The sequence below is a fragment of the Erinaceus europaeus genome, chromosome 23 (genome assembly GCF_950295315.1).
Source record: "Erinaceus europaeus chromosome 23, mEriEur2.1, whole genome shotgun sequence".
NCBI classification, from domain to species: Eukaryota; Metazoa; Chordata; class Mammalia; order Eulipotyphla; family Erinaceidae; genus Erinaceus; species Erinaceus europaeus.
In genome coordinates this window covers 13,101,935-13,129,066 of record NC_080184.1, presented here as the reverse complement: position 1 = coordinate 13,129,066, position 27,132 = coordinate 13,101,935, and the positions used below count along the sequence as shown (strand labels likewise).

Genomic DNA, 27,132 nt, shown 5'->3' with positions numbered 1-27,132 from the left:
CCCCTCACACCGTAGGGTGAAATATAACTTGAATTCGCTGTCTCATGACACGGCCGCCGGCCTGATCCAGCACGCCTTAGACCAAGGTGTGAATGTTACTCAGGTGAGCCGGCTGTGGGGGACCCTCCTTGAATCCCTGTTGTCCAACCAGGGGTGTTGACGTGGATGTGTGTGTGTGTGTGTTGGGGGGGGACATGTGGGTAGGGAGGGGCACAATGGCTGAAGCTCTTGGTTTTGCAGGCCTGACGTCCTGAATTCAGCGCACAGCATTTTTTTTTGTGCTAAGAGCTCTGTTTCCTCGTATTTATTTGATAGAGACAGACACTTATTTGAGAAGGGAGGGAGACAGGAAAAGAAACAGAGATACCAGCAGCCCTGCTTCATCATTCGAGAAGCTTTTTTCCTGCAGGAAGGGACCGGGGACTTGAACCCAGATTCTTGTGCACTGTATTGTGTGTGTTTATTTTTTTTTAGTTTTTAATTTTTAAAAATATTTATTTATTTATTTTCCCTTTTGTTGCCCTTGTTGTTTTACTGTTGTAGTTATTGTTGTTGTTATTGATGTCATCATTGTTGGATAGGACAGAGAGAAATGGAGAGAGGAGGGGAAGACAGAAAGGGGGAGAGAAAGACAGACACCTGCAGACCTGTTTCATCCGCCTGGGAAGCGACTCCCCTGCAGGTGGGGAGCCGGGGGCCCGAACCGGGATCCGTCTGCTGGTCCTTGTGCTTTGTGCCACCTGCGCTTAACCCGCTGCGCTACAGCCCGACTCCCAATGTATGTGTTTAAACAGGTGCACCACCACCTGGCCCTATGCTCTGCTTCTCTCTCTCCATTTTTTTTTTTTTTGTATTATCTTTATTAGATAGAGATGGTCAGAAATTGAGAGGGGAGGGGGATAGAGAGAGAGAGAGAGACACCTGCAAGTCTGCTTCACCACTTGCAAAGCTTTCCCCCTCCAGGTGGGGACCAGGGGATTGGATATGTGCACTCAACCAGGTACTGCACCAACCGGCCCTCCATTTAGTAAATAAATCCATCTTTATTTTTTAAAGATTTTATTTAGAAAGATAGGAGGAGAGAGAGAAAGAACCAGCCATCACTCTGGTACATGTGCTGCCGGGGATTGAACTCAGGACCTCATGATTGAAAGTCCAGTGTTTTATCCACTGTACCACCTCCCGGACCACGTAAATAAATCTTTCTTTAAAAAAAAAACAAACCAAAAACTTAGGCGTGGTCTGGGAAGTGGCACAGTGATAAGGCTTTGAACTCTCAAGTATGAGGTCCGGAGTTCGATCCCCAGGAGCAAATGTGCCAGAGTGATGTCTGGTTCTTTTTCTCTCCTCCTATCTTTCTCATTAGTAAGTAAATAAAATATTAAAAAAAAAACTTAGAGAGTCGGGCGGTAGTGCAGCAGGTTAAGCGCACCTGGTGCAAAGCGCAAGGACCGGCGTAAGGATCCTGGTTCGAGCCCCCGGCTCCCCACCTGCAGGGGAGTCGCTCCCCAGGCGGTGAAGCAGGTCTGCAGGTGTCTGTCTTTCTCTCCCCCTCTCTGTCTTCCCCTCCTCTCTCCATTTCTCTCTGCCCTACCCAACAACGATGGATGCGACGACATCAACAACAATGAAAACAAAACAGAAAAAAGACTCTCCAGCTTAAAGCACCGGAGTTCCCAGGTTTAATCCCCAGCACCACCAGAAGCAAGAGCTGAGCTGGGCTCTGGTCTCTCTCCTGATTAAAATTAAATAAATACTTAAATGTGTGTGTGTGTGCTGGGGAGATGCAATAAAGACTCTCCCACCTGAGGCTCTGAGGTCCCAGGTTCAATCCCCAGCACCACCAGCAGCCAGAGCTCAGCAGGACCCTGGTGTGGGGAAGAGAGTGCCCAGGCTGGGCCCTGAAGCCGGGGTGCCCTGTCGCCGGCAGGTGTTTGTGGACACCGTGGGGCCCCCAGACACCTACCAGCAGCGGCTGCAGCAGCGCTTCCCCGGCGTGGAGATCACGGTCAAGGCCAAGGCGGACGCCCTGTACCCGGTGGTCAGCGCCGCCAGCATCTGCGCCAAGGTCAGTGGGCCCCGTCCACCTGCACCCCACCCTGCACCCTCCGCACCCCAGCGATCCGGAGGGATCCCCGCGTGCCCGTCTCGCCTGCAGGTGGCCCGTGACCAGGCAGTGAAGAGCTGGCGGTTCCTGGAGGACCTGGACCATCTGGACGTCGACTACGGCTCCGGGTACCCCAATGGTGAGCGTGCCGGGGCGCCCCCTGGCAGTGGCCTGCAACAGGGCCGGGCTGGGCTGGGCTGGGCTGGGCTGGGCTGGGGTGAAGTTCTAGAGTTTTTTTTTTCTTTTTTCTCTTCCCTTTCTCTCTTCCCTTTCTTTCTTCTAATAGCACATTTATTGATTGATTTGTTTATTGATTTGTTTATTTGATAGAGACGAAAGAGGGAGAGAGGCAGAGAGACGCCTGCAGCCCTGCTTTACCGCTTGTGAAGTAACCACCCCACCAACCCCCGCAGGTGGAGAGCCGGGGGCTCGAACCTGGGTCCTTGTGCTTCGTACTATGTATGCATAATTGAGTGCACCACTGCTTCGTAAAAGCAGTAAATTCGGTCTCTGGTTGCACTTGTACCAGAATAATGCTCTGCTTCTCTCTCTCTCTCCCCCTCCCTCCTCTTTGTCATTAATAAATAAGTCAAACTGTAAAATAATAATAATAATAATAATTGGCTCAAAAAGACTCCTGCCTCAGGTTCTGAGGTCCCTGGTTCGATCCCCAGCACTACCGTCAACCAGAGCTGAGCAGGGCTCTGCTCTCTCTCCTCTCTCTCTTTTTCCTATCTATCTATCTGTCTATCTATCTATCTATCTATCTATCTATCTATGTATCTATCATTCATCATCATCTCTCTCTAAGAAAAAAGATTCTCCTGCCAGGGGCTCTGAGGTTCTGTGTTCAATCCCCAGCACCACCACCAGCCAGGTCTCGGCAGGGCTCTGGGTGTTCTCTGTCTCTCTCTCATCTATCTAACTACCTACTTATCATCTATCTCTTCCATCAAATACATAAATGAAATAGTACAAAGACCCTCCTGCCTGAGGCTCTGAGGTCCCAGGTTCAATCCCCAGCACCACCAGTACCCAGAGCTCCACAGGGCTCAGGTGAAAAGAATAAATGGAGAAGACAGACCTGGGCTGTAGACACACTAACTTCCTGCAAGGAAGTGTGGCAGTCAGCGCCTTGCTCCCTCCCTGGAAGCCACGTGGTGGCGATGGTGGCCTGGCCTGGTGGCCCTGGAGAGGTGGGAATCATCTACCCCCCACAGGCACTTATGAAGCAGGGGTGGAGTTGCAGGTGGTGGACAGGCAGCAGGTGCAAAGGTCCTGGGGTAGGAATTCTCCTCAGCAGCCTGCCAGAGGACCTTAGCTGCGGATGGGCAGGGCTGGCTTGGCAGGGACCTGGGAAGTGGTGGTGGTGGGGCCCCTCACCCTAACCCGCCGATCCCTAACTCCGCACCAGACCCCAAGACGAAGGAGTGGCTCAGGAAGCAGGTGGAGCCTGTCTTCGGCTTCCCCCAGTTCGTGCGTTTCAGCTGGCGGACGGCACAGAGCATCCTGGAGAAAGAGGCCCAGGACGTGGTGTGGTGGGTGACTTCCCTCTTCACAGCCCCCTCTCCATCCCCCCTGGGTGGGATTCAGGGGAGTCCCTGGCCCTGGGAGAAAGGAAGGACCCCCCTCACCTTCTACCATCACCTCCTCCCAGGGAGGACTCTGTGGAGGAACAGGAGGGAGCCAGGAGCATCACATCCTATTTCAGCCAGAGCCCCTGCGCCCGGCCCCGCCTGGCCCACCGCTTCTTCCTGGAGCGCGGCCTGGAGCCTGCCTCCTCGCTCTAGTGCCCTCCTCCCCTCCTGATGAGATTAAAGTCCTTTAAGGAAAACCAAGTCTTTTGTTTGTTTCAAGAAGCCCATGACAATACCAAGGAAAGGTGTTTTTTTTTTTTTTCCCTCCAGGCTTAATTCCACTGCTCCTGGAGGCTATTTTTTTTCCCCTTTTGTTGCCCTTGAGTTTTATCTTTGCTGTGGTTATTAGTATTGTTGTAGATATCATTGTTGGATAGGACAGAGAGAAATAGAGAGAGGAGGGGAAGACAGAGGGGGAGAGAAAGACACCTGCAGACCTGCTTCACCATTTGTGAAATGACCCCCCTGCAGATGGGGAGCCCAGGGGCTCGAACCAGGATCCTTACACCGGTCCTTGTGCTTTGTGCCTTGTGCACTTAACCTACTGTGCTACTGCCTGACTCCTTTTTTTTCCCCTTCCTTCCTTCCGTCCTTCCTTCCTTCCTTCCTTCCTTTTTCTAATTTTGGCCTGGTTGTTGCCAGGGCTGTACTGCTCCAGGCTGACTTATTCAGATTGAGATAGATAGAGACAGACAGACAGACAGTGAAAGAGTCCATAGGCTTGAACCCTAGTTCCTAATGAGCCGTTTTGCCGGCTCCTGATTTTTTACTTTTTTTTCTTTTAGTTTTTTGCCTTCAGGGTTATTGCTGGGGCTCAGTGCCGGCCTTGTGAATCTACTGCTCCTCCTCGAGGCCATTCCCCCCCCCCATTTTATTGGATAGGACAGAGAGAATTTGAGAGAGAAGGGGGAGATAGAAAGGGAGAGAGAGGGAGTTGGGCTGTAGCGCAGCAGGCTAAGCACACGTGGCGCAAAGCGCAAGGACCGGCATAAAGATCCCAGTTCGAGCCCCCGGCTCCTCATCTGCAGGGGAGTCGCTTCACAAGCGGTGAAGCAGGTCTGCAGGTGTCTGTCTTTCTCTCCCCCTCTCTGTCTTACCCTCCTCTCTCCATTTCTCTCTGTCCTGTCCAACAACAGCAACAGCTATAACAACAAAAGTGACAATAACAAGAGCAACAAAATGGGAAAAATGGCCTCCAGGAGCAGTGGATTGATATTGCAGGCACTGAGCTCCAGTGATAACACTGAAGGCAAAACAAAATAAGATATAATAAAGATTTCAGATAGTGGCTGGTTAAGTGGTGCAGTAGATCAGCATTGGAGGCTCACGGTCCAGGGTTCGGTGTCTGGCATCGCACATGCCAGAGGCAGTCTCTGCTTTTCTCTCCCTCGCTAATAAATATTTGAAAGAGATGTTCTTATTTATTTATTATTATTATTATTTGCCTCCAGGGTTATTGCTGGGCTCGGTGCCTGCACCACAAATCCACTGCTCCTGGAGGCTATTTTTTCCCCTTTTTGTTGCCCTTGCTGTTTTTTTTTTTTTTATTTTTGTTGTTGTAATTATTGTTGTTATTGATGTTGTTGTTGTTGGATAGGACAGAGAAATGGAGGAGGGGAAGACAGAAAGGGGGAGAGAAAGACAGACAGCGACAGACCTGCTTCAGCGCTCATGAAAGGACCCCCCTACAGCTGGGGAGCTGGGGGCTCAAACCAGGATCGTTAGGCCAGTCCTTGCGCTTGGCGCCATATGCACTTAACCCACTGCATTACTGCCAGACCAGGAGAGTCTTTTCGCAGAAGCATCATGCTGTGTCCCCCCACCCAAGAGCCCAAGATATACCCTTTTTTTTTTTTTAACCAGAGCACTGCTCAACTCTGGCTTATGGTGGTACAGGGGATTGACCTGGGACTTTGGAGTCTCAGGCATGAGAGTCTCTTTGCATAACCATTATGCTATCTACCCCTGCCCGATATACTCTTTTCTAAGTGAGGGAGCGAGAAAGAACCAAAGCATCACTCTGGCACGTGCAATGCCAGGACTTGAACTCAGAACCTCATGCTTAAGAGTCCAAAGCCTGGTCTGCTTCCCCACCTTCTTAGCTGCAAACAAAGACTCCTACCTCGAGCCCCTGGCTCCCCACCTGCAGGGGAGTCGCTTCCCAGGCAGTGAAGCAGGTCTGCAGGTGTCTTTCTCTCCCCCTCTCTATCTTCCCCTCCTCCCTCCATTTCTGTCCAATCCAACAATGACGACAACAGTAATAACTACAACAACAATAAAAACAACAGGGGCAACAAAAGAGAATAAATAAATATAATAAAAACAAAACAACAACAGCACAAAATAAAGACTCCTACCTAAGGCTCTGAGGTCCTAAGTTCAATGCCTGGTGCCACCATGAACCACAGCTGAGCAGGGCTCTGGTCTCTCGTTAAAATGAAATAAATCAGAAAAAAAAATCTTATGACTTATTTGGACTGGGGAGAGAGCTCATTGGTTTTTGAGACTCTCCTGCCTGAAGCTCCAAGGTCCCAGATTCAATTTTCAGCACCACCATCAGCCCGAGTTGAGAAGGGCTCTGGAATTTCTCTTTGTATCTCTCTGTCTCATTAAAATAAGGACATCTTGGAAAAAGAAAAAAATGGCTAGGGGCAGGCGTTCCAAGCCTCTGGTCCTCACCTGCAGGGGTGAAGCCAGGCTCCAGGTGTCTGTCTCTTTCCCTCTCTCTCCCTCCCCTCCCGATTTCCGACTGTCTCTATCCAATCAATAAAGATAGTAAAAAATAAATAAAAATTGGGAGTCGGGAGGTAGCGGAGCGGTTTAAGTACATGTGGCACTAAGCGCAAGCACCGTCCTAAGGATCCCGAAGCTCCCCACCTGCAGGCGAGTCGCTTCCCAGGCGGTGAAGCAGGTCTGCAGGTGTCTGTCTTTCTCTCCCCCTCTCTGTCTTCCCCGCCTCTCTCCATGTCTCTCTGTCTTATCCAACAATGATGACATCAATAACTACAACAACAATAAAAAGACAACAAGGGCAACAAAAGAGAAAATGAATAAATAAAAATTTAAATAAATAAAAACTCAAAGAGAGACATCTGTCTCCTTCGCACCATGATTCCCACCTCACCACCCCTCCCCATCAAGAAGCAGCCACACCTTGTACTCTGTAGCCAATGGTTTTATTCAACGTGGGGAGCAGAAAATCAGTGTGTGTCTGTGTGTGTGTCTGTGTGTGTGTGTGTGTGTGTACACGGGGGCGGGGTTTCGCTTTAGTCCCCTGAGAGGGGGGTCTAAGAGAAAGGCAGGGTAGAGACTAGAAGCTTCAGAGGGACCGAGCTCTGCATTGCGGTGGTGACAGTGGCCCGAGCGGGGTGGTGGCCTGGGTGCCAAGGAAGGGGGTCACCAACTCTCCAGGCCCAGATCCGCCCTTAGGGGCCGCCGCCGCTGCCACTGCCGCTCGCGCTGCCTGCCCCGTCGGGGATCCAGGCCCGGGCACGGCGGGAGACCCGGAGGAGGGTGCTGTCCTGGGCGCTGGTGGAGATATTGAGGCAGCGCTGGGAGCCAGGAGGCGCCATGGGCAGGGCAGGACCCAGAGCCCAGCGACACACGTCCGCCCCATCTGGGAAGAGCTGGGGAAGGGGCGGGGACCGGCATCAGGTGGGTGTGCCCAGGTATTGGCGGGCCGGGCACATGGGTGAGGTTTGCCTAGGTGGGCGTGACCAACACCCAATGGAATTGCGAGGGCAGTCACCGGGTGGGCGTGTCTTGCGCTCGGTGGGTGGGACCAGCCACGGGGTGGGAATGGTCTGTGGGCGGGGTTATCTCTGGGTGGGCGTGGCCAAGCTCCAGGGGAACTGCACGAAGGCGGGGCCAGTCACCATGTGGGCGGGGCTACATCGCGACTTGGATTGTGGGTGTCGCTATGTCTTGATGGGCAGTGTCAGTTTATCCAATGGGCCGCGTGTGGGCGGGACTAGACATAAGTGGGCGGGGCCGGAGCTCCAGGTATAGGGCCCGGTGTGAGGGCCTGCGTGGGGTCGGTTCCCAAGGAATTTGGCGGTGAGGCCGTAGTGGAGCCGGTGCCTTGGGGTGGGCAATCTATGTCGCCACCAGTCACCACCACCATCACTTTTATTATCTCTGTTTACTTTTATTATTTAATGTAATGCTCAGGAATGGAGTGGGGGGGGGGGGATAGCACCGTGGTGACGGAAGAAAGACTCCATGCCTGAAGCTCTGAGGCCCCAGGTCTGTCTATCACCCACACCACCATAAACCAGAGCTGAGCAGTGCTCTGGAAAGAGAGGGAGACAGCTCCGCTCAGCTCTGGCTGATTGGTGATGCTGAGGATTGAACCTTGGACCTCAGAGCCTCAGGCAAGAAAGTGTCTCTTATAAGAACCAGGATGCTATCTCCCCAGCCCTAAAGCACTGGACTCTCAAACATGAGGTTCTGAATTTGATGCCTGGCATCTAGTGTGCCAGAATGACATAGTTCTCTCTCTCTCTCTCTCTCTCCTTTGTCTCTCTCACTAAGAAGGGGGACAAGGAAAGCTTGGCCATTGGGTAAGGTGAGGGCTAGACTCTGCATCTTCCTCCAGCGATGGACCTACAATACAGATACTACCTGAGGAAAGCTAGCCCGGACCCAGCGGGCCCTGGGAGGCAGGAGTTGTCACCGACTTGGGGGGGCTGGGGGACAGAGGAGGGAGCAGGTCATCTTGACTGTTGGGGTGGGCCTAGTCGCTGGAAGCAGCAATCTTTCCCCAGAGCTATCTGCCCTCTCTCACCTTCGCATAGGTCCTGCAGCCAGCCGGGCAGAGCCTCGATCCTGTGATGGAGAGCCAGGCTGGGGTACAGGCGGGATCAGTCTCACAGGAGGCCAGCCTGGGGGAGATGGCGAGGGGAGAGGAAAGCCCGTGGGGGCATGGTTACACGTGCTGCAGGTGCATCTGTAGGGAGGCTGGGACCCTTGGACCTCGCCCACCCTGACACCTCTTGGGGGCCACGCCCTTATCAGACCGTGCTCCCAGGAATTGAAAGCAACAAATTCAGAGGCAAAGAGAAACCGGAAGACGTATGCCTACCGGTCCTGTGCTCAGCTTGCTGAATCACTTCCTTTTTTTCTTTCTACTCCTTGTTATTCAAAATCTTTTGTAGTTGTTATTTTTTTTTTAAACTTTATTTATTTTCCCTTTTGTTGCCCTTGTTTTTTTATTATTGTTGTAGTTATTATTGTCGTTGTTATTGATGTCGTTGTTGTTAGATAGGACAGAGAGACATGGAGAGAGGAGGGGAAGACAGAGAGGAGGAGAGAAAGACAGACACCTGCAGATCTGCTTCACCGCCTGTGAAGCGACTCCCCTGCAGGTGGGGAGCCGGGGGCTCGAACCGGGATTCTTATGCCGGTCCTTGCGCTTTGCGCCACGTGCGCTTAACCCACTGCCCTACCGCCCGACTCCCTCTTCTGTAGTTCTTTCAGGGGAGGTAGCATGGTGGCTGGGCATTAAGAGACACCGAGCTCCAGGGTTGGAGGCAAAAAAAAAAGAAAGAGAAAGAAAAGAAAGAGGGGGTCAGGCGGTGGCGCAGCAGGTTGAGTGCGCGTGGCGCTAAGCGCAAGGACCCGCGTAGGGATCCTGGTTCGAGCCCCCGGCTCCCCACCTGCAGGGGAGTCTCTTCCCAGGCGGTGAAGCAGGTCTGCAGGTGTCTGTCTTTCTCTCCCCCTCTCTGTCTTCCCCTCCTCTCTCCATTTCTCTCTGTCCTATCCAACAACGACGACATCAACAACAGCAATAAGAACTACAACAATAAAACAATAAGGGCAACAAAAAGGAATTTTAAAAAATAAATAAATAAATAGGGAGTCGGGCGGTAGCACAGGTGGCGCAAAGCGCAAGGACTAGCGTAAGGATCCCGGTTCAAGCCCCGGCTCCCCACCTGCAGGGGGGTCACTTCACAGGCGGTGAAGCAGGTCTGCAGGTGTCTGTCTTTCTCTCCCCCTCTCTGTCTTCCCCTCCTCTCTCCATTTCTCTCTGTCCTATCAACAACAAATGACATCAACAATAACAATAATAACCACAACAAGGCTACAACAAGGGCAACAAAGGGGGAAAAATGGCCTCCAGGAGCAGTGGATTCATGGTGCAGGCACTGAAACCCAGCGATAACCCTGCAGGCAAAAAAAAAAAAAGAAAGAAAGAAAGGAAAAAAAATGAGGAAGGAAGGAAGGAAAGAAGGGATAATAAAGAATACATAGGTATTGGGGAGATAGCATATTGGACGGCAGAAATAGCATAATGGTTATGCAAAGAGGCTCTCATGCCTGAGGCTCTAAAGCACAAGGACCGGATTCAAGCCCCCAGTCACAGTTGGCAGAGGGAAAAAGCCTCACAAGCGATGGGCAGCACTGAGGCACCAAAGGTTCCAGGTTCAAAATCTGGTAGTACCACGACTTACTTTCTTTCTTTCTTTCTTTCTTTCTTTCTTTCTTTCTTTCTTTCTTTTTTAAATATTTTATTTATTATTGCATAGAGACAGGGAGAAATTGATAGGGGAGGGAAAGACAGAGTGGGAAAGAGACAGAGAGACACCTGCAGCCCTGCTTCACTACCTGTGAAGCTTTCCCCCTGCAGATGGGGACCAGGGGCTTGAACCTGGGTCCTTGAGCACTGTTATACTTGTGCTTAACCAGGTGTGCCACCATCTGGCCCCTTTTTCTTTCTTTTTTTTATCAGTACTGTTCAGCTTTGGCTTATTCTGGTGCAGGGGATTGAACTTTTATTTATCGGATAGAGACAGCCAGAAATTGAGAGGAAAGGGGGAGATGGCGAGGAAGAGAGACAGAGAGACACCTGTGGCCCTGCTTCACTGCTAGTGAAGCTTTCCCTCTGTATTCTTTATCCCTTCTTTCCTCTCTTTTTCTTTCTTTTTTTTCTTTTGGCCTCCAGGGTTATCACTGGCCTGCAGGGTTAATGGCCTGCACTATGAATCCACTGCTCCTGGAGGCTATTTTTTCCCTTTTGTTGCCCTTGTTGTTTATCGTTGTTACTGTTGTTGTTGTTATTGCTGTCACTGTTGTTGGATAGGACAGAGAGAAATGGAGAGAGGAGGGGAAGACAGAGAGGGGGAGAGGAAGACAGACACCTACAGACCTGCTTCATCGGTTGTGAAGCGATCCCCCTGCAGGTGGGGAGCCGGGGGCTCGAACCGGGATCCTTATGCCGGTCCTTGCGCTTCATGTCATGTGCATGTAACCCACTGCACTACCTCCCGGACCCCTTCTTCTTTTTTTCATTGCTGTGGTCTCTGCCTCTACATAATAATATAAAAGGATAAATAAAGGAATCTAGGACCCTGCAAGGCCACGCCTTCTTACTGCTATTCGGAATGCCCAGGGCCCACCCCTTCCCGCCAGAGTCCCTGGTCTCCTTGAGAATATGCCCTGCTCCTTGGAGCTGGAGGCGGGGCCAGAGGACTTTATCCCCGCCCACCTCACGGCCCCGCCCCTACCAGGTGTCACAGAGCTCCTGGCACAGCGGCCACGGGTGGCGATTTCCAAGTAACAGCAGATGGAAGCGACTCTGGAGGCGGACTCGGAGGTCCCCCAGGAAGGACTGGCACCTGGAATTGGAGACAGAGGAGCCCTGTCAGGAAGGCCGGGGGCTGGGACAGCTGGACAGACAGGGGCGCTGATCCCTCACCTGGAGCTGGGTGGCCTGCAGTGGTCTGGCAGCGTCCCGAGGACCATCTCCGGGGACATGTCCATCTCTGAGTCTGAGGGGTGACAGGACAACAGGTGGTGACCAGAGACTAGAACCTGGGTCCTTGCACATGGTAATGTGAGTGCCACTACCCAGTCTTAAGACCTGTGTGTGTTTGCCCAAACACTAATATTTTAAATAGTTCCCGACAAACTTGTAGAAAACAGCATTGTTTTCAGCAGAGATAACCATTCTCCAATCCAGTCTCTTAACTTTTAAACTATAAGAGGAGAGAGAGAGAGAGAGAGAGAGAAGATATTACACTGACTGATATGATGAACACCTTGGGACCTCATGCTTGAAAGCTCAAACCTTTATCCACTGTGACTTTCTGGAGAGAGAGAGAGAGAGAGAGAGAGAGAGAGAGAGAACACAGAATTGAAGCTTCCTTCAATGCACTGTGGGCCTCCAAGCTTGAACCTCGCCTCCTGCAAGGTCGAGCAGGCACACAGTCCTGGTGAGCTTTTTTGCCTTTCCCTCGGTCTCTGTCTCTGTGTGTATCTCTGTGTGTCTATCTCTATTCCCTTTGGCTTCTGGTGGTGCTGGGGATTGAACCTGGGACCTCAGAGCTTCAGGCAGGAGAGTCTTTTTGTAGAAAAACTGTGGGGGTCCCCTCAGCCTAAGTCTTTGTCTTTAACCCAGATTTTTCTGCTCAAGCCCTGAACCCCGTTTTCCTTGCTCCCCGAGGTCGTCCTTGCCTAAGGAAATCCTGACATTCCTGTGGAAGAGGGGGCTGTCCTGGGTGGAGCTGGGGGGTGGGTAGAATCTTGGGTGCTCACCTGCCTGGTGCAGCAGGCTGATGTCCATGGTGGCTTCCCCTACTGGGGGTCCTGGGGGCCCCTCTGAGAGTGGGCGACTCCCTCCTCCGGAGATCCCCAGCAGAACACAAGCCACTGTCAGCCTCAGTGCCCACACTGGGCCCCAGGCTTGAGGGGGATCCCTGCCAGCCATCAGCACCTGTAATGAGTCAGTGGGGATGGGGGGGGGAGACCTTGGGCCTCCTTCAACCCTTCCCTAATTATTTCTTGGGGTCAGAAGGGGACACCAGAGTTCTGTTGAGTTCTGGAACCCAGGGCCTCTGGTATGCAAGTTCTCCCACCGCACTGTCTCCCCAGCACTGGCAGCTGAGAGACCCACCCAGGAGATGAGGAGTCCAAGCTGGAGCAGAGAACGGCCCAGCCGGGGGGGGGGGGGGGGAGGTTGACACCCTTCTGCCCAAGTAAATCACCTCTTCTCTTGAGGCCCAAGCCCCTCTCCCTCCCTGAGCTGCAGCACAATAGCTCTTTGCCCACCAAGACCTCCCAACCCTCGCTGGGGTACCCCCTAACTCTTCAGAACGAAGGGGACCCCCCCTTCAGTTCAGTAATCCCCCTTCTCCTCCCCCTGCACGCCAGCCGGCTCAGCTCCTGGTCACCTTCACTGCTTTTCTGATCAGCTTAGGGAAGGGACAGCCACGGTGGCCAGGCCTTTGGGGTCCAGCTGGGCAGTGGCCAGAACTTGGGGTTCTATTCCCTGGGGACCCTAAGGTACCACAGCAGAGGTGGTGGTGGGTTTATGGGGGGATTAAAGGCCATGTCCTCTTTCCACTGACAGCGCCCCCTCACCTGTGAGTCTCTGGTCCGCGGTGACAGTTCAGGGTCAAGTCCCGGGAATGGGTGACAGCTGAGGGGATGTGACCTGGTGCACGCACAGGGGGAGGGGCTTGGAGATGCCCCGCCCTTCCTTCTTCCAGGAGCCTCAGGCCCAGGGACCTGGGGGCTGGTGGGAGAGAGCCAGGGTTCGCCCTTCTGCTCACTCCGTGACTTCAAACTCCCTGTGCAGTAGATTAAAGCCCGGACTCTGAAGCTTGGGCTTCCCTTGTGCCAGAGGGAGGCTCTGCTTCTTCCCATGTCTGTTTGTCTGTCTATCTGTCTTATTTATTGATAAAGAGAGGTAGAGAGTAACAGACCACAGCCCAGAAGCTTCCTCCAATGCGGTGGTGGCCGGGCTTGAACCTGGGTTGTGCACATGGCAAAGCAGGTCTGTCAAAGGGAGCTATTTATTTATTTATTTATTTATTTTATATATTCTCTTTTGTTGCCCTTGTTGTTTCATTGTTGTAGTTATTATTGTTGTCGTCGTTGGTTAGGACAGAGAGAAATGGAGAGAGGACAGGACGACAGAGAGGGGGAGAGAAAGACAGACACCTGCAGACCTGCTTCACCGCCTGTGAAGCGACTCCCCTGCAGGTGGGGAGCCGGAGGCTTGAACCGAGATCCTTACATCAGTCCTTGCGCTTTCCGCCAGGTGTGCTTAACCTGTTGCGCTACCGCCCAACTCCTTATTTATTTATTTATTGCCTCCAGGGTTATTGCTGGCGCAAGGACCCGCATAAGGATCCTGGTTTGAGCCCTCGGCTCCCCACCTGCAGGGGAATCGCTTCACAGTCGGTGAAGCAGGTCTGCAGGTGTCTGTCTTTCTCTCCCCCGTCTTCCCTTTTCTCTCCATTTCTCTTAGTCCTATCCAACAACAAAGACATCAGTAACAACAGCAATACCTACAACAACAACAAGGGCAACAAAAGGGAAAATAAATAAATATAAAAAGTAAATAAATAAAAAGAAAGAGGGAGTCGGGCGGTAGCGCAGCAGGTTAAGCGCACGTGGCGCAAAGCGCAAGGACCGGCGTAAGGATCCCGGTTCAAGCCCCCTGCTCCCCACCTGCAGGGGAGTCGCTTCACAGGCAGTGAAGCAGGTCTGCAGGTGTCTGTCTTTCTCTCCTCCTCTCTGTCTTCCCCTCCTCTCTCCACTTCTTTCTGTCCTATCCAACAATGACAACATCAATAACAACAACAATAATAATACAAGGCAACAAAAGGGAAAAAAATATATATGTATATATATATATAAAGACAGACACCTGTAGACCTGCTTCACCTTTTGTGAAGCGACTCCCCTGCAGGTGGGGAAGTGGGGGGGGGGGCTCCAACCGGGATCCTTATTCTGGTCTTTGCGCTTTGCGCCATGTGCACTTAACCTGCTGCGCTACCACCCTATTCCCACCAATTTACTTTTTGCCCTCACACCTTTGTAGTTCACTCCACCAGGAATGCCCTCACACTTCTCATGGCTGGCTCTCGGTTTTTTTTTTTTCTTTTTCCCTCCAAAATTACCTTAAAAGTCACGAATTGGGGTGGGGAGGCAACATAATGGTTCTGCAAAAAGACTCTCCTGTCTGAGTCTCTGAGGACACTGGTTCAATCCCCAGCACCACCATGAGTCAGAGCCAAGCAGGGCACTGGTGTCCCTAGCTTCTTTTAACTTTAAAAAAATTTTTTTGCCCTTGTTTTTTTTTTTTAATTTTTGTTGTATTATTATTGTTGCTGTTATTGATATTGTAATTTTTGGATAGGACAGAGAGAAATGGAGAGGGGAGAGGTAGACAGAGGAAGAAGAGAAAGACAGACAACTGCAGACCTGCTTCACTGCTTGTGAAGTCATTCCCCTGCAGTTGGGGAGCCAGGAGTTCGAACCAGGATCCTTATACTGGTCCTTGTGCTTTGTGAAACATGCGCTTAACCTGCTGCACTACCGCTTGTCCCCTCCCCCCCGAGCTGTAGTTTTTTATTTATATTTTTTCTTTCCCAGGAACCTGCTGAGCTCTAGCTGATAGTGGTTCTGGGGATTGAACCTGGGATCTCAGAGCCTCAGGCAGGAGAGTCTTTTTGTGTATTTCCTATGCTATCTCGCCAGCCCAGCAGTAGTCTTGCATGTAAAGGTTCCCAGATTCAATCTGGGGCACCACCCATAGTCAGAATTAAGTATTAGTACTGGTCTGACCACCCACCACCACTACCACCACCACCACCATCACCACACACACACACACACACACACACACACACTTTTAAATTTTAATTTTTTAAAATTATTATTTATTTATTCCCTTTTGTTGCCCTTGTTGTTTTATTGTTATAGTTCTTATTGGGGTTGTTACTGATGTCGTTGTTGGATACGACAAAGAGAAATGGAGAGAGGAGGGGAAGACAGAGAGGGGGAGAGAAAGATAGACACCTGCAGACCTGCTTCACTGCCTGTGAAGCGACTCCCCTGCAGGTGGGGAACTGGGGGCTCGAACTGGGATCCTTCCGCCGGTCCTTGCGCTTAACCCGTGGCACTACTGCCCGACTCCCTTTTAAAGATAAAAAAATTTATTAATATTTTTTATGTATTCCCTTTTGTTGCCTTTGTTGTTTTATTGTTGTAGTTATTATTGTGGTTGTTACTGATGTCGTCGTTATTGGACAACACACACACTTTTAAATAAGTGTTATGTCTAAGTTGCTGACCTCAGTTAACTAGGAAATGAATCAGCAGGAGAGTGTAGGAATTGCAAGCGTGATGATGTCCTGAATTCAATCTCTGGCATCATATATGGCAGAGTAATACTTAGGCTCTCCCCCACCCCACATGAATAAGTAAATACATTGCAAAAGTCTTTGCTTCCTAATCATCTTCCCAACATCAGATTCAAGAAGTTTGTTTTAAAAAAACATTTTTATTATCTTGATTTATTGGACAGAGATGGTCAGAAATTTAGAGGGAAGGGAGAGAGAGAGAGAGAGAGAGAGAGAGAGAGATGGACTTGCATCTCTGCTTCACTACTCACAAAGCTTTCCTCCTAAAGGTGAGGACTGGAGGCTCAAATCTGCGTCCTTGTGCATTGTAACTGTGTGCTCAATCAAGTACCCAACACCCAGCCCCTGACTTTGCTTTCTTTTAAATATTTTATTTATTTATTGGATAGAGACAGAAAAATAGAGAAAAGAGAGGTGGGGGGACTGGGTGGTGATGCACCTAGTTGAGTGCACATGTTACAGTGTACAAGGACTCAGGTTTGAGCCCCTGTTTCCCACTTGCAAAGAGAAAGCTTCACAGGTGGTGAAGCAGGGCTGCAGGTGTCTCTCTCTCTCTCTCCCTCTCTATCTTCCCCTTCCCTCTCGATTTTTCACTGTCTATACCCAATAAATAAATAAAGATAAAATAAAAAATTATAGAAATAAAACTATTATAAAAGAGAGACAGGGAGAGAGAGAGAGATTGACTTGAAGCTTCCTCACTTGCAAAGCTTCCCCCACAGGTGAGACTTGTGGTTTGAACCCAGGTCCTTCCACATTGTAACTTAGGGCGCCACTGCCTGTCCCCTAAAGTTGTTGATTTTGAATATTTGTTTATTTTGTGTTTCTTGATATATTGGGGGGGGGTTTACCAAAATATTGTGTTGGTATGTGCAATGCTACGAAACAAATTCAGGACAAGGGGGTTGGGCGGTGGAGCAGTTGGTTAAGTGCATGTGGCGCAAAGCACAAGGACCGGCGTAAGAATCCCAGTTCGAGCCCCTGGCTCCCCACCTGCAGAGGAGTCGCTTCACAAGCGGTGAAGCAGGTCTGCAGGTGTCTATCTTTCTCTTCCCCTCTCTGTTTTCCCCTCCTCTCTCCATTTCTCTCTGTCCTATCCAACAATGAACAACATCAACAATGGCAATAATAATAACCACAAGGAGGCTACAACAACAAGGGCAACAAAAGGGGGGAAAATGGCCTCCAGGAGCAGTGGATTCATGGTGCAGGCACCGAGCCCAGCAATAACCCTGGAGGAAAAAAAAAAAATCAGGATAACGTTGTGCTGTAAGTCCTACGCTCTATCTGCTGCACCACCTGTTGGGGTCTGACCGTGAAGGCTGCCCAAGAATATTTAAGGGTGTTCTGCTGTCTGCTGGGCAGTGTGTGGTTCTATGTCTGAGGTATGTGTGTCTCTCTCTGTGGTTTCTCATGTCAGCATCATTGTCAGCCCTCCTTCAAAATTCTCTCTCTCTAACATTATTTTCGTTTAAAATTTATTATTTACTGGATAGATAGAAATCCAGATGGGGGGAGGAGGAGAGAGGGAGAGATAGAGACAGGTAGACAGGGGGGTGACCTGCAGCCCTGTTTCACCACTCCTGAAGCTTCACCCCTGCAAGTGGGAAGCAGGGACTTGAACCTGGATCCTTGTGCATTGTAGCAGGTGTGTTGCTGAACCAGATGCATTACTGTCCAGCCCCCATTCTCTCGGTTATTTATTTAATGAGAAACATACAAAGAGAAAGATATATATATATAGAGAGAGACTGACCAGAGCTCTGCTCAACTCTGGGTGATGGTGATGTTGGGGATTGAACCAGGAACCTCAGAGATTCAGGCAGGAGAGTCTTTGGAATAACCATTATATTGTCTCCCAGCCTTTCTCTCTCTGTCTCTATGGGAGAGAGCAAATATAAGACATCCCTCTGGATATATATAATATACATCCAAGGATCAGACTCAGAACCCCATGCTGGAGTGTCCAGTATCTAGTCTGCTGCACCTCCTCCTAGGCCACCAGATGAATACATTTAGCTGGAGAGACAGCACAGTGGTTCTGAAAAAGACTCTTTCCTGAAGCTCTGAGGTTCCAGGTTCAATCCCCAGGACCACCAGAAGCCAGAGCTGAGCAGGGCTCTGCTTTCTCTTTCTCTCTCATTAAAATTAAAAGCAGGGCTTGGGCCAGGTGGAGGTGCATCTGGTTACTGCACATATTACAGTGTATAAGGACCTGGGTTCAAGCCCCCAGTCCCCAGTGGAAGGGGGTAAGCTTTGCAAGTGGTGAAACAGGTCTGCAGGTGTCTCTCTGTCTCTCCCTCCCCTCTGAATTTCTAGCTCTCTCTATCCAATAAAGTTAATAATAAAAAAATCAGGATTCTGGCCTCTCTTTCTCTATCATTAAAATTACAATAAATATTTTAGAAGATGCTTTGCAGACACTGCCTCTAGCTCCTCTGTGTGTCCCAGCCATGTTCTGGAAGCTCACTCCAGCCAGACCTCAGGGGCCTAGCCTCTGCCCGGGTCTACCCTGCGCCACTGTGAGGTGCTCCTGGGTCATCTCTCGCCGGGGCCTGTGCTGTGCCTCCCTGCAGACCCTCCACATCCTTTCTCTTCCACATCCTGGACCCCCAACACCCGGGAAGCATCGGCTTCAGCACCGTGGACAGAGACGTGCTGAGTCAGCACCGCGGACAGCGCCCAGCCAGGCCAGGGGAATGGAGCCGCTGGCCAGACAAAGCAGATAGACCAGTCAGAGACACCGCAGGCCAGGCACAGAGGGACAGAGGGAGACTTCGCTGTCCACCCCAGGTGGCCTCCAGGGCTTGCCCCTACCATCCCCACAAGTGGCCGCAACCCTTAGGCCCTTGGTGCCAGGGGAGTTCACAACCCACCTTTAGCCCTCTCCTAAGTACATCTGGAGTAAGAGGTGGGGCAGGGTCTCTGATGTTTTCCATTCCATCTTTTTTTTTTTTTTTTGTTGGAGTGGGTCACACAGTTGGCCTCAACTAGTATAAACTAGTGTGTGTGTGTGTGTGTCACTTCATCCACCGCACCCCCCCCAATACCAGCTAATCACTCCTATAAATAGAGCTTCACCTAGACCTGTCACCTTAATCTTACCGATGAGGGAGGGTTCACTAGAGGGGTTCAGGGCTCCCTGAGGGAGGCTCTGCTGGAGAGAAGTGTGTGTGTGTGTGTGTGTGTGTGTGTGTGTGTCTGTCTGTCTCTGTTTATCTCGGTACATCTCTGTCCATATGTGTGTCTCTGTGTGTATGCAGATATGTGACAATTTCTCAGGGGGGGATCCTCCCTTCCTTGAGGATATGCAAATGTCACTTTATCAGGACATGTGTGATTCTGCCTTGTGGGGGGATGTTTGTTTTGGGGGTCTGTTCACTGCAGAAATGTCTCTTACTGAGGCTGGGTGGCAGGGAGAGGAAGTGGCACCTTTTGAGAACCATTTCTCTGAAGAATGATTTTTGGAGTGTGTGTGTGTGTGTGTGTGTGTGTGTGTGTGTGTGTGTGTGTCTGGGGGGGGTCGTTGAGGGGTGAATTATCCACTTAGGGGCTAGAGGTTTTCCCCAGAAGGTTTTTTTTGGGGGGTGGCTCTACCCAGGAACCTCTCTTTTCTCTGGATGTCCTTCTGTTGCGAGGAGGGGGTTCTCATGGGGTGTCTCTTGAAAAATGAAAAAAAATTGGGGAGGTCTACCCACTAGCTTCCCTGGGGTGTCTCTCCTGATGGTGGGGGTCTCTCGGTAGCTTGTCTGTATGGGTGAGTGGAGGTGGGGGGCCTCACTCCGCTCCCCGGCGCCCTGAACCCCCTCTCCGCCCTGGTTCATCCCCAGTGCGGGCAGCCCTGGCCAGGCTCCGGCGGGAGCCCAGACGCAGTGACGGCGCCCGCCCGCCCGCCCGCATCGCCCCGCCCCCGCCACCCCCCCACCCCCCGCCGCCGCCGCGGTCCCCGTCGCCTCCCCCTCCTCCCGCCTCCCGCCTCCCGCCTCCCGCCTCCCTCCCGGGGCCGCCGCCGCTGCCGCCATGGACGATTCCGGCCTGATCCGCCGCCGGAGGATGCAGGTAGGCGGCGGCCCCGGGGTGCATGGGGTGACGGGGTGCAGGGGAGAGGCGGGGGTGCAGGGGTTGGCGCCCCGGGGTGGGGCCCGCATTATGGGGGGGGGACGGGAGAACTTGAGCCGAGTGTGTGTGTCTGTGTGTTTGTGGGCTTCATCCCAGACCCCTCTCGCCCCCCCTCCCACTCCGGTGGCCCGGGGACTCGAACCCACGCCAGAAACCCGCAGTTCCGCCCGCGCTGGGGGACCCGCCCCTCCGGCACCGCCCCGGGGAACCAGGGGTGCGACCTCTCGCTCCCTCCTCCCGAGGGACAGAGCCCGAGGGACGCCTGGCTTACCCGTGGGGTCTTGGGAACCCCAAGTTAGAGCCATGGCACCCCGCCTAGCTGGGGAGGGGTGGGCAAGAGCAAAGTTATTGCCCCAGGCTTTGTGCCCCTCGGGGTTCCGGCACCGCGGTTCCGTAAACACGTCCGCGCTGCAGCCTCGCCCCTCACCCCCCCACCAACCCGGGAACCCCCTTTCTGAGGCCAGGGGAACCCCCCAGTGCCAGCTGTGGGCAGCTCTGGGCCACTCCACTCCCCATGACTGTCCCAACTGGGCAGACACCCGGACACCCTCCTCACTCACTCTTTTTCGCACTCCCCCCCCACACTTCCACTACGACGCCCCCCTCCCTGCATCCCTCCCCGGGAGCCCCAAGTCCGGCCCAGCTTGGAGGTGGGCGGGAGCGATTTTTAGCTCCTTGAAGGCTGAGCGCTGGTCTCGGGGTTGCGCAGGCGCAGGAGGCGCGGGTCCACTCCCGGATGGGGGGGGGCTCTGAGAGGGGCGTGGGGTACTCGGGCTGGGGTGGGTGGGGGGACAGGGACCCAGCCGGCCGTCCAAGGTCTCCACTTGGGAGTGCTGGGGGAAGTGGGGTTTCCCCATAGGGGAAAGTGAGCGAAGTTTCACCCCCAAACTTGCTTGGAGTCCCAGGACAGTGCCGCCTCCCCCGACCCCCAACCCCCAACCCCCTATTCCCCTAGCATAGCAGGTGGACTCTGGGTTTGAAGGCAGAAAGGAATTCCTGGGCTGAGGAGATAACATAATGGTGACGGTAACAGACTCTCCTGCCTGAGGCTCTGAGGTCCTAGGTTCAATCCCCAGCACCACCAGACGCCAGAGCTGAGCAGGGCTCTGGTAAAATAATAATAACAACAACAACAACAACAATAACAATAAGGCTGGGGAGATAGTATTAAGATTCTGCAAAATGGACTCCCCTGCTTGAGGCACTGAGGTCCCAGGTTCAATCCCCAGCACCACCAGAAGACAGAGCTGAGCAGGGCTCTGGTCTCTCTGTGTGTCTTTGTCTCTGTATCTCCCTCTCATTAAAAACATAAATAAATATTAAAAATCAATACAGGGATAAACTTTTCTTAAAGGATCTTCCAGTCTAGAAGCCCCCAGCTCGGAGCCTCGGATGTCTTCTAACCCCTCGTGGGCCCCCCTCTCCTCCATCCTGCACCCCCTCAGTCCCTCTGGGGAGTTAGGAGAATTAGCAGCCCATCTCTGGTCCTTCCCAGCGGTCCTGAGGGAGGGGGGAAAAAAAAAAGGAATGGGGCGGGGCCAACATGGGCTGTGTCCCCGCCCACTGGGCTGCTGTCGGCTGCCATTGGCTCAGAGCCACGCGGGCTCCGGAATAGGCCCCGCCCCCGAGAGGACCACGCCCTCGCATCTCGGCTCCTCCTCCTCCCTACTGAACACTGCAGCCTTTGGCTCAGGTGCAATTCTTTCTCTTCTTCTTCTTTTATATTTCATTTCATTTCATCTCATTTCATTTCGTTTCATTTCATTTCGTTTTATCGTTTAGTATAGAGCCAGAGAGAAATTGAGAGGGGAGAGGGAGAAAGAGAGACACCTACATACAGCTCTGCTCCACCGCTTGTGAAGATTTCCCCCTTTAGGTGTGGAGCAGGGGCTCGAACCCGGGTCTTGGCACAGGGTGACGTGTTCTACCACCACTTGGCTCCCACTGGTAAATATTTCAAGAGCTGAGGAGCACCCAGAGCGCTGTCTACACCTCCTCCCACAGTCCAAATTCTCTCCGCTCCAGTGTGCACCCCTAACCTCTTTTCTTGGACCCTGGAATGCCTGAGGGGCCGCAAGTGGAATGGGACAAAATTCAGAAGCTCCTGACAGTGGCATTTGAAGCCACCCTCCATCTCTGGAGGGCCAGCCTCTAGGGCCCAGTGTCCCCCCAACCCTTACCCTAGTGGCGGCTGGGGGCGGGTTGCGGTCTGGGGTCCAGGTCTGGCTTTGGCCTGGGTCACTGCGGTCTTGCTCAGCACCAGGTTCCAGCTTTTGCTCCTTCCTAGGGATCTTGCCAAGGCTGGAGAGAAAACGGGGACTGGATTTCCTCGTTGGACTCCGGAAGGCAGGGCTGGGATCTGGACAGCGTAACCTGTGACCCCTGACGTCTGTCCCTGTGCATGGGGAGTGGGGGGTGGCCAGGGGGGCGCCCCTCTGTCTGCATCCACCCCTGTTCCCTGATTTATTAGTCCTCCAGGGCTTCCTGCAGGACTGGCCTGTAGTACCTCCTAGAATACTCTAGGAGGCGCCAGCTACTAGAAGGTCATGGCCAAGGTGATCTAATGATTTAATTATTTATTTTGACCAGAGCCCTGCTCAGCTTTGGCTGACGGTGCTGCTGGGGGGGTTGAACTTGGGACCTTGGGTATCTTAGGCAGGAGAGTATTTTAAAAAAATATTTATTTATTTATTCCCTTTTGTTGCCCTTGTTGTTTTATTGTTGTAGTTATTATTGTTGTTGTTATTGATGTCGTAGTTGTTAGATAGGGCAGAGAGAATGGAGAGAGGAGGGGAAGACAGAGAGGGGGTAGAGAAAGACAGACACCTGCAGACCTACTTCACCGCCTGTGAAGCGACTCCCCTGCAGGTGGGGAGCTGGGGGCTCGAACCGGGATCTTTATGCCCAGTCCTTGTGCTTTGCGCCATGTGTGCTTAACCCACTGTGCTACCTCCCGACTCCCTGTATTGTGTCTTTAATTTCTAATTTCACACACACACACACACAAAATGTTTTTAAACCAGAGCACTACTCAGCTCTGTCTTTTGTTAACACTGATACTTGGGACTTTTGGTGCCTTGGGCATGAAAGATGTTTTGCTTAACCATATGGTATCTCCCCAGTTCTCAAAAGACTTTTTCAATGTATCAATGAGATAGATAGGTAGATATATAGGTAGATAGATGCAGAATCTCCCTCTGGCACATTCGATGTCAGGGATTGAACTCAAGACATCCAAGGCTACTGTTGCTCCCCCTTTCATATGACTCACATGAAGGATTGGAGAGACAGCATAATGTTTCTGCAAAAGCCTTTTCTGCCTGAAGCGCTGAGGCCCCAGGTTCAGTCCCCAGAACCACCATCAGCCAGAGCTGGGCAGGGCTCTGGTAAGAAAAAAAAATTCAATCAATAAAATAAAAATAGGGGACTTAGGAGTCGGGCGGTGGCGCAGTGGGTTAAGCGCACGTGGTGCAAATCGCCAGGACCTGCGTAAGGATCCCAGTTCGAGCCCCCGGCTCCCCACCTGCAGGGGAGTCGCTTCACAGGCGGTGAAGCAGGTCTGCAGGTGTCTGTCTTTCGCTCCTCCTCTCTGTCTTCCCCTCCTCTCTCCATTTCTCTCTGTCCTAGCCAACAACAACGACATTAATAACCACAACAATGTTAAACAACAAGGGCAACAAAAAGGAAAATAAATAAATAAATAAATAAAAACTTTTTTAAAAAATAAGGGACTTGATAGTGACACAGCCAGAGCACATGTCACAGTGTGCAAGGACCCGGGTTCAAGTCCCCGGTCCCCACTGGAGCAGTGCTGCAGGTGTCACTCTCTCCTCTACTGTCCCTTTCTTTTCTATCTCGAATCAATCAATCAGTCAGTACATAATAATAAATTAGTGGCAAATAAATAAACACCCTACATGAAGACCAGAGAGGTTAAGTGACTTCTCTGGGGCCACACAGCCTGCAAGTGGCAGGGTGGCTTGGAACTTGAACCTGACTCCAGAGTCTTGAGTCTGACTCCAGGGTCCTATTAGGGCAGGGGGAGGGGAGAGGGGGGACTATAGCCTTGCTCAGTTTTGGTTGATGATGGTGCAGGGGATTGAGCCTTGGCCTTTTGGTTCCTCAGGCAGGAGAGCCTTTTTGAATGACCTTTATGCTGTCTCTCCAGCCCTATTACTTCCTCCTCCTCCTCCTCCTCTTCCTCTTCCTCCTTCTTCATTTATTTTCCTAAAGCCCGGCTCATTTCTGGCTGATGGTGGTGCTGGGAGTTGAACCTGGGACCTTTAGTGCCTCAGGCAGGAGTCTTTTTCCAGAATCTGTGTACGGTCTCCCCAGTCCTATTATATATCATTATTGTTATTATTAATTTTTAAAATAATTTATTTATTCCCTTATGTTGCCCTTGTTGTTTTATTGTTGTTGTTATTGATGTGATCGTTGTTGGATAGGACAGAGAGACATGGAGAGAGGAGGGGAAGACAGAGAGGGGGAGAGAAAGACAGACACCTGCAGACCTGCTTCACCGCCTGGGAAGCGACTCCCCTGCAGGTGGGGAGCTGGGGGCTCGAACCAGGATCCTTATGCCGGTCCTTGTGCCTTGTGCCACCGGCGCTTAACCCACTGCGCTACCGCCTGACTCCCCATCATCGTCATTATTATTATTTCCCCATAGCCCGGCTCAGCTCTGGCCGATGGTGGTGCTGGGGATTGCACCTGGAACCTTAAGTGCCTCAGGCAGGAGAGTCTTTTTGCAGAAGCCCTGAGCTGTCTCCCCAGCACCATTTCATATTATTATTGTTGTTGTTGTTATTATTATTGATGGTGGTACTAGTATTTGCCCAGAGCCCTGCTCAGCTCTGGCTGATGGAGGTGCTGGGGACTGAACTTGAAACCTCAGAGCCTCCGGCAGGAAAGTCTTTTTTACTTCTCCCCACCAGGGCACCTCTCAGCTCTGGCTCCGGGGCCATTCTGGGGTGGGGTGAGGTGGGGTGGGGCATTGACTATCACTGTGCACCTCCACCAGCGCCCCTCCCAGGCTCAAGGTCGCGGGTTCGAAGCCCCTGATGTTGGTGGGGGGGGGATCCAGGAGGGGCCCGCTGATCCCTGTCCGCCTGACCGCTTTTCTTTCTAGAAGGATCTGCCGCTGCCCAGGAAGAGCAGCAGGTGAGGTTGGGGGAGCGCGGAGCTGGGCCGGGCGGGGGGTGCGGGGCGCCAGAGGCGGCGGCGGCAGCGGTGGCGGTGGCGACGCCCCCTGGCGGCGGGCGGCGACACGGCCTCCCGGCCCCTCCCTCCTCCTCCCCCTCCCCCTCCCCTCTCCCTCCCGCCCCGGCCACAGCCTCCGCCCCGCACCCGCCGCTGCCGCCGCCGCCGCTGCACCTGCCACCATGTCGCCGCGGCCGGGGCATGTCTGAGTCGCTCTGGACCGCGCTCTCTAATTTCTCCATGCCCTCCTTCCCTGGCGGCAGCATGTTCCGCCGCACCAAGAGGTAGCCCCCCCAAACCCCCAGACTCACTTCCCTACCTACCCCTCCATCCCGGCCCCCCGCCCCCCACCCCCAGCGCCGCTGCGGCAGGGCGCGGCCGGGATGCTGCACCCATTGGGGGGTGGGCCGCGCTGCGCCCCTCCTGCTGGGGATGGGGTTCCAAGGATTGCTGGGGGGGTCTGCATGCTGGGGGGCAGGGGGACCCCTAAGGAGAGGAGGGGTTGAGGCGCCTTTGTCTGCACTGGCGCTGCGGACCTTGGCACCCCGGGGATGAGGGGGTGCTGGGGTGGGGTGTGTGGTGGTGGGGGGTCGGACAGAATGGGAGGCTGGGGTTGGGGTCCCCCCCTCCTCAAACAATAGCTGCAGCTACCCGGACTCGGACCGCGGACATGCTCAGTCACTGCGGGGCGGAGGGGAAAGGGTGGGGGGACATGATGGGGGAGGGAAGCCTGGGTCCCCTGGAGCAGAAAGTGGAGAGGGAGGGGGCCGCTTGTCATACCTGGGAGCCCCCCCCCCACCCTCCCAAAGAGACAGCTCAGGGGGGAAATAGTGACACAGGGCACATGATGTCACACGCACACGCCAGCCCCAGTGGCCTAGATTCAGTGTCCCCATCCCAATCCTGGGGCCATGCAGGGAACCCTCCCCCAGGTGAGGGACAAGGGACACCCCCTCCCCATCCGCGGAGGCTGTAAGACAGGCACCCCAAGGTGGGAGGGGACATCCGCGAGGCCCAGGGACACAGGTGTGGCATAGAACCTCCTGAGTCCTCACAAACCTGGGGTGTCCCCCACCCCCACCTGCGACCAGGGCGCACGGACACAGGGCATCCTGGATCAGGAAGGGACCCCTGGGTGACGGAGCTGGGGGGGGAGGGGACAGGGGCAGGCTCGTGGGGACACGAGGTGTGTGTGTAGGGGTGCAGAAGTCCTGTTTGTGGCACCTGTCACGGTGCTCGGGGACCAGTGGCCTTTGCCTCTGCCTCCTGCTGACAGGAGAGACACCCAGGGACTGGGAGCCATGACGTCACCCTTGGGTGCTTAATGCACAGTGAACGCCAGGCACGAGACCCCAAGACACACAAACTGCCCTTTCGATGGTGTCGCAGACATGAAAAGGTTGTCACTAGTCGCCCCCCGCCCTCCCTCGCGTGGTGGCACGTGATAGAAATTTGGCGGGGGGGGGGGTCTGGTTCACAGGCCTTACAGACACAGCCTCCTCCTTCGAGCAGTCCTCGAGGGATGCCTCAGGGTCCACGGATGGGAACGAGGTCGCGGCATTGGGGAGGGGATCTGGATGAGGTGGAAGACAGCTAGGGGAGAGGGGGCACACACACTGACGGTGGGGGGGGAACCCCTTGCCTCACCTTCCCTGCAGTTGCCGCACCAGTAACCGGAAAAGCCTCATCCTGACCAGCACCTCGCCCACCCTGCCGCGACCCCACTCTCCGCTGCCCGGCCACCTGGGTGAGAGGAGCGAGGTTGGGGGTCACTTGCCTGGATGGGGGGGGGCACCGCTGGCGAGGGGCGGGGCCAACCCTGGCCAGAGCTGAGCCCAGATTGGATAAGAGGCGGGGCTTCTCTGTGCTGGGCGTGGCTAACTGCGGGGGCGGGGCATCGGTGGGTGGGGTGAGA

The 27,132-nt window shown here is 53.2% G+C and overlaps 3 protein-coding genes across 7 annotated transcripts in view; 2 read left to right on the top strand and 1 right to left on the bottom strand.

Moving 5' to 3' along the window:
- Positions 1-4: 4 nt before the first annotated feature.
- RNASEH2A (ribonuclease H2 subunit A) lies at positions 5-3,941 on the top strand (the record flags this gene model as incomplete). The annotated part of the gene is made up of 5 exons (XM_060182453.1): positions 5-103; positions 1,931-2,068; positions 2,159-2,246; positions 3,522-3,645; positions 3,765-3,941. Coding segments are annotated over 5 exons (582 nt in total), but the record flags the coding sequence as incomplete, so codon positions are not given.
- A 2,957-nt stretch (positions 3,942-6,898) lies between these two features.
- Positions 6,899-26,955, bottom strand: RTBDN (retbindin). Of its 3 annotated transcripts, none has more exons than XM_060181822.1 (7): positions 26,865-26,955; positions 13,105-13,258; positions 12,280-12,457; positions 11,441-11,513; positions 11,250-11,360; positions 8,531-8,627; positions 6,899-7,370 (listed from the first exon to the last, which is right to left on the bottom strand). In XM_060181822.1, the coding sequence occupies exons 1-7, from the start codon at positions 26,903-26,905 to the stop codon at positions 7,170-7,172; spliced, it is 855 nt and encodes a 284-aa protein (XP_060037805.1). In that variant the 5' UTR covers positions 26,906-26,955; the 3' UTR covers positions 6,899-7,169. The 3 variants fall into 3 exon arrangements, with proteins under 3 accessions (XP_060037805.1, XP_060037806.1, XP_007532525.1); XM_060181823.1 differs by having other exon boundaries at positions 6,899-7,272; XM_007532463.2 differs by lacking the exon at positions 13,105-13,258 and having other exon boundaries at positions 26,865-26,941.
- Positions 19,879-27,132, top strand: part of MAST1 (microtubule associated serine/threonine kinase 1) — a 35,000-nt gene continuing 27,746 nt past the window's right edge. The window contains exons 1-3 of one of the 3 annotated variants that reach the window (XM_060181794.1): positions 19,879-19,955; positions 25,150-25,178; positions 26,876-26,964. In XM_060181794.1, the coding sequence (XP_060037777.1) occupies positions 19,917-19,955; positions 25,150-25,178; positions 26,876-26,964 (157 nt within the window). In that variant the 5' untranslated portion in view covers positions 19,879-19,916. Of the gene's footprint in view, positions 19,956-25,146; positions 25,179-25,349; positions 25,502-26,875; positions 26,965-27,132 lie in introns of those variants that run through there. The other 2 variants (XM_060181793.1, XM_060181796.1) reach the window with 2 other exon arrangements.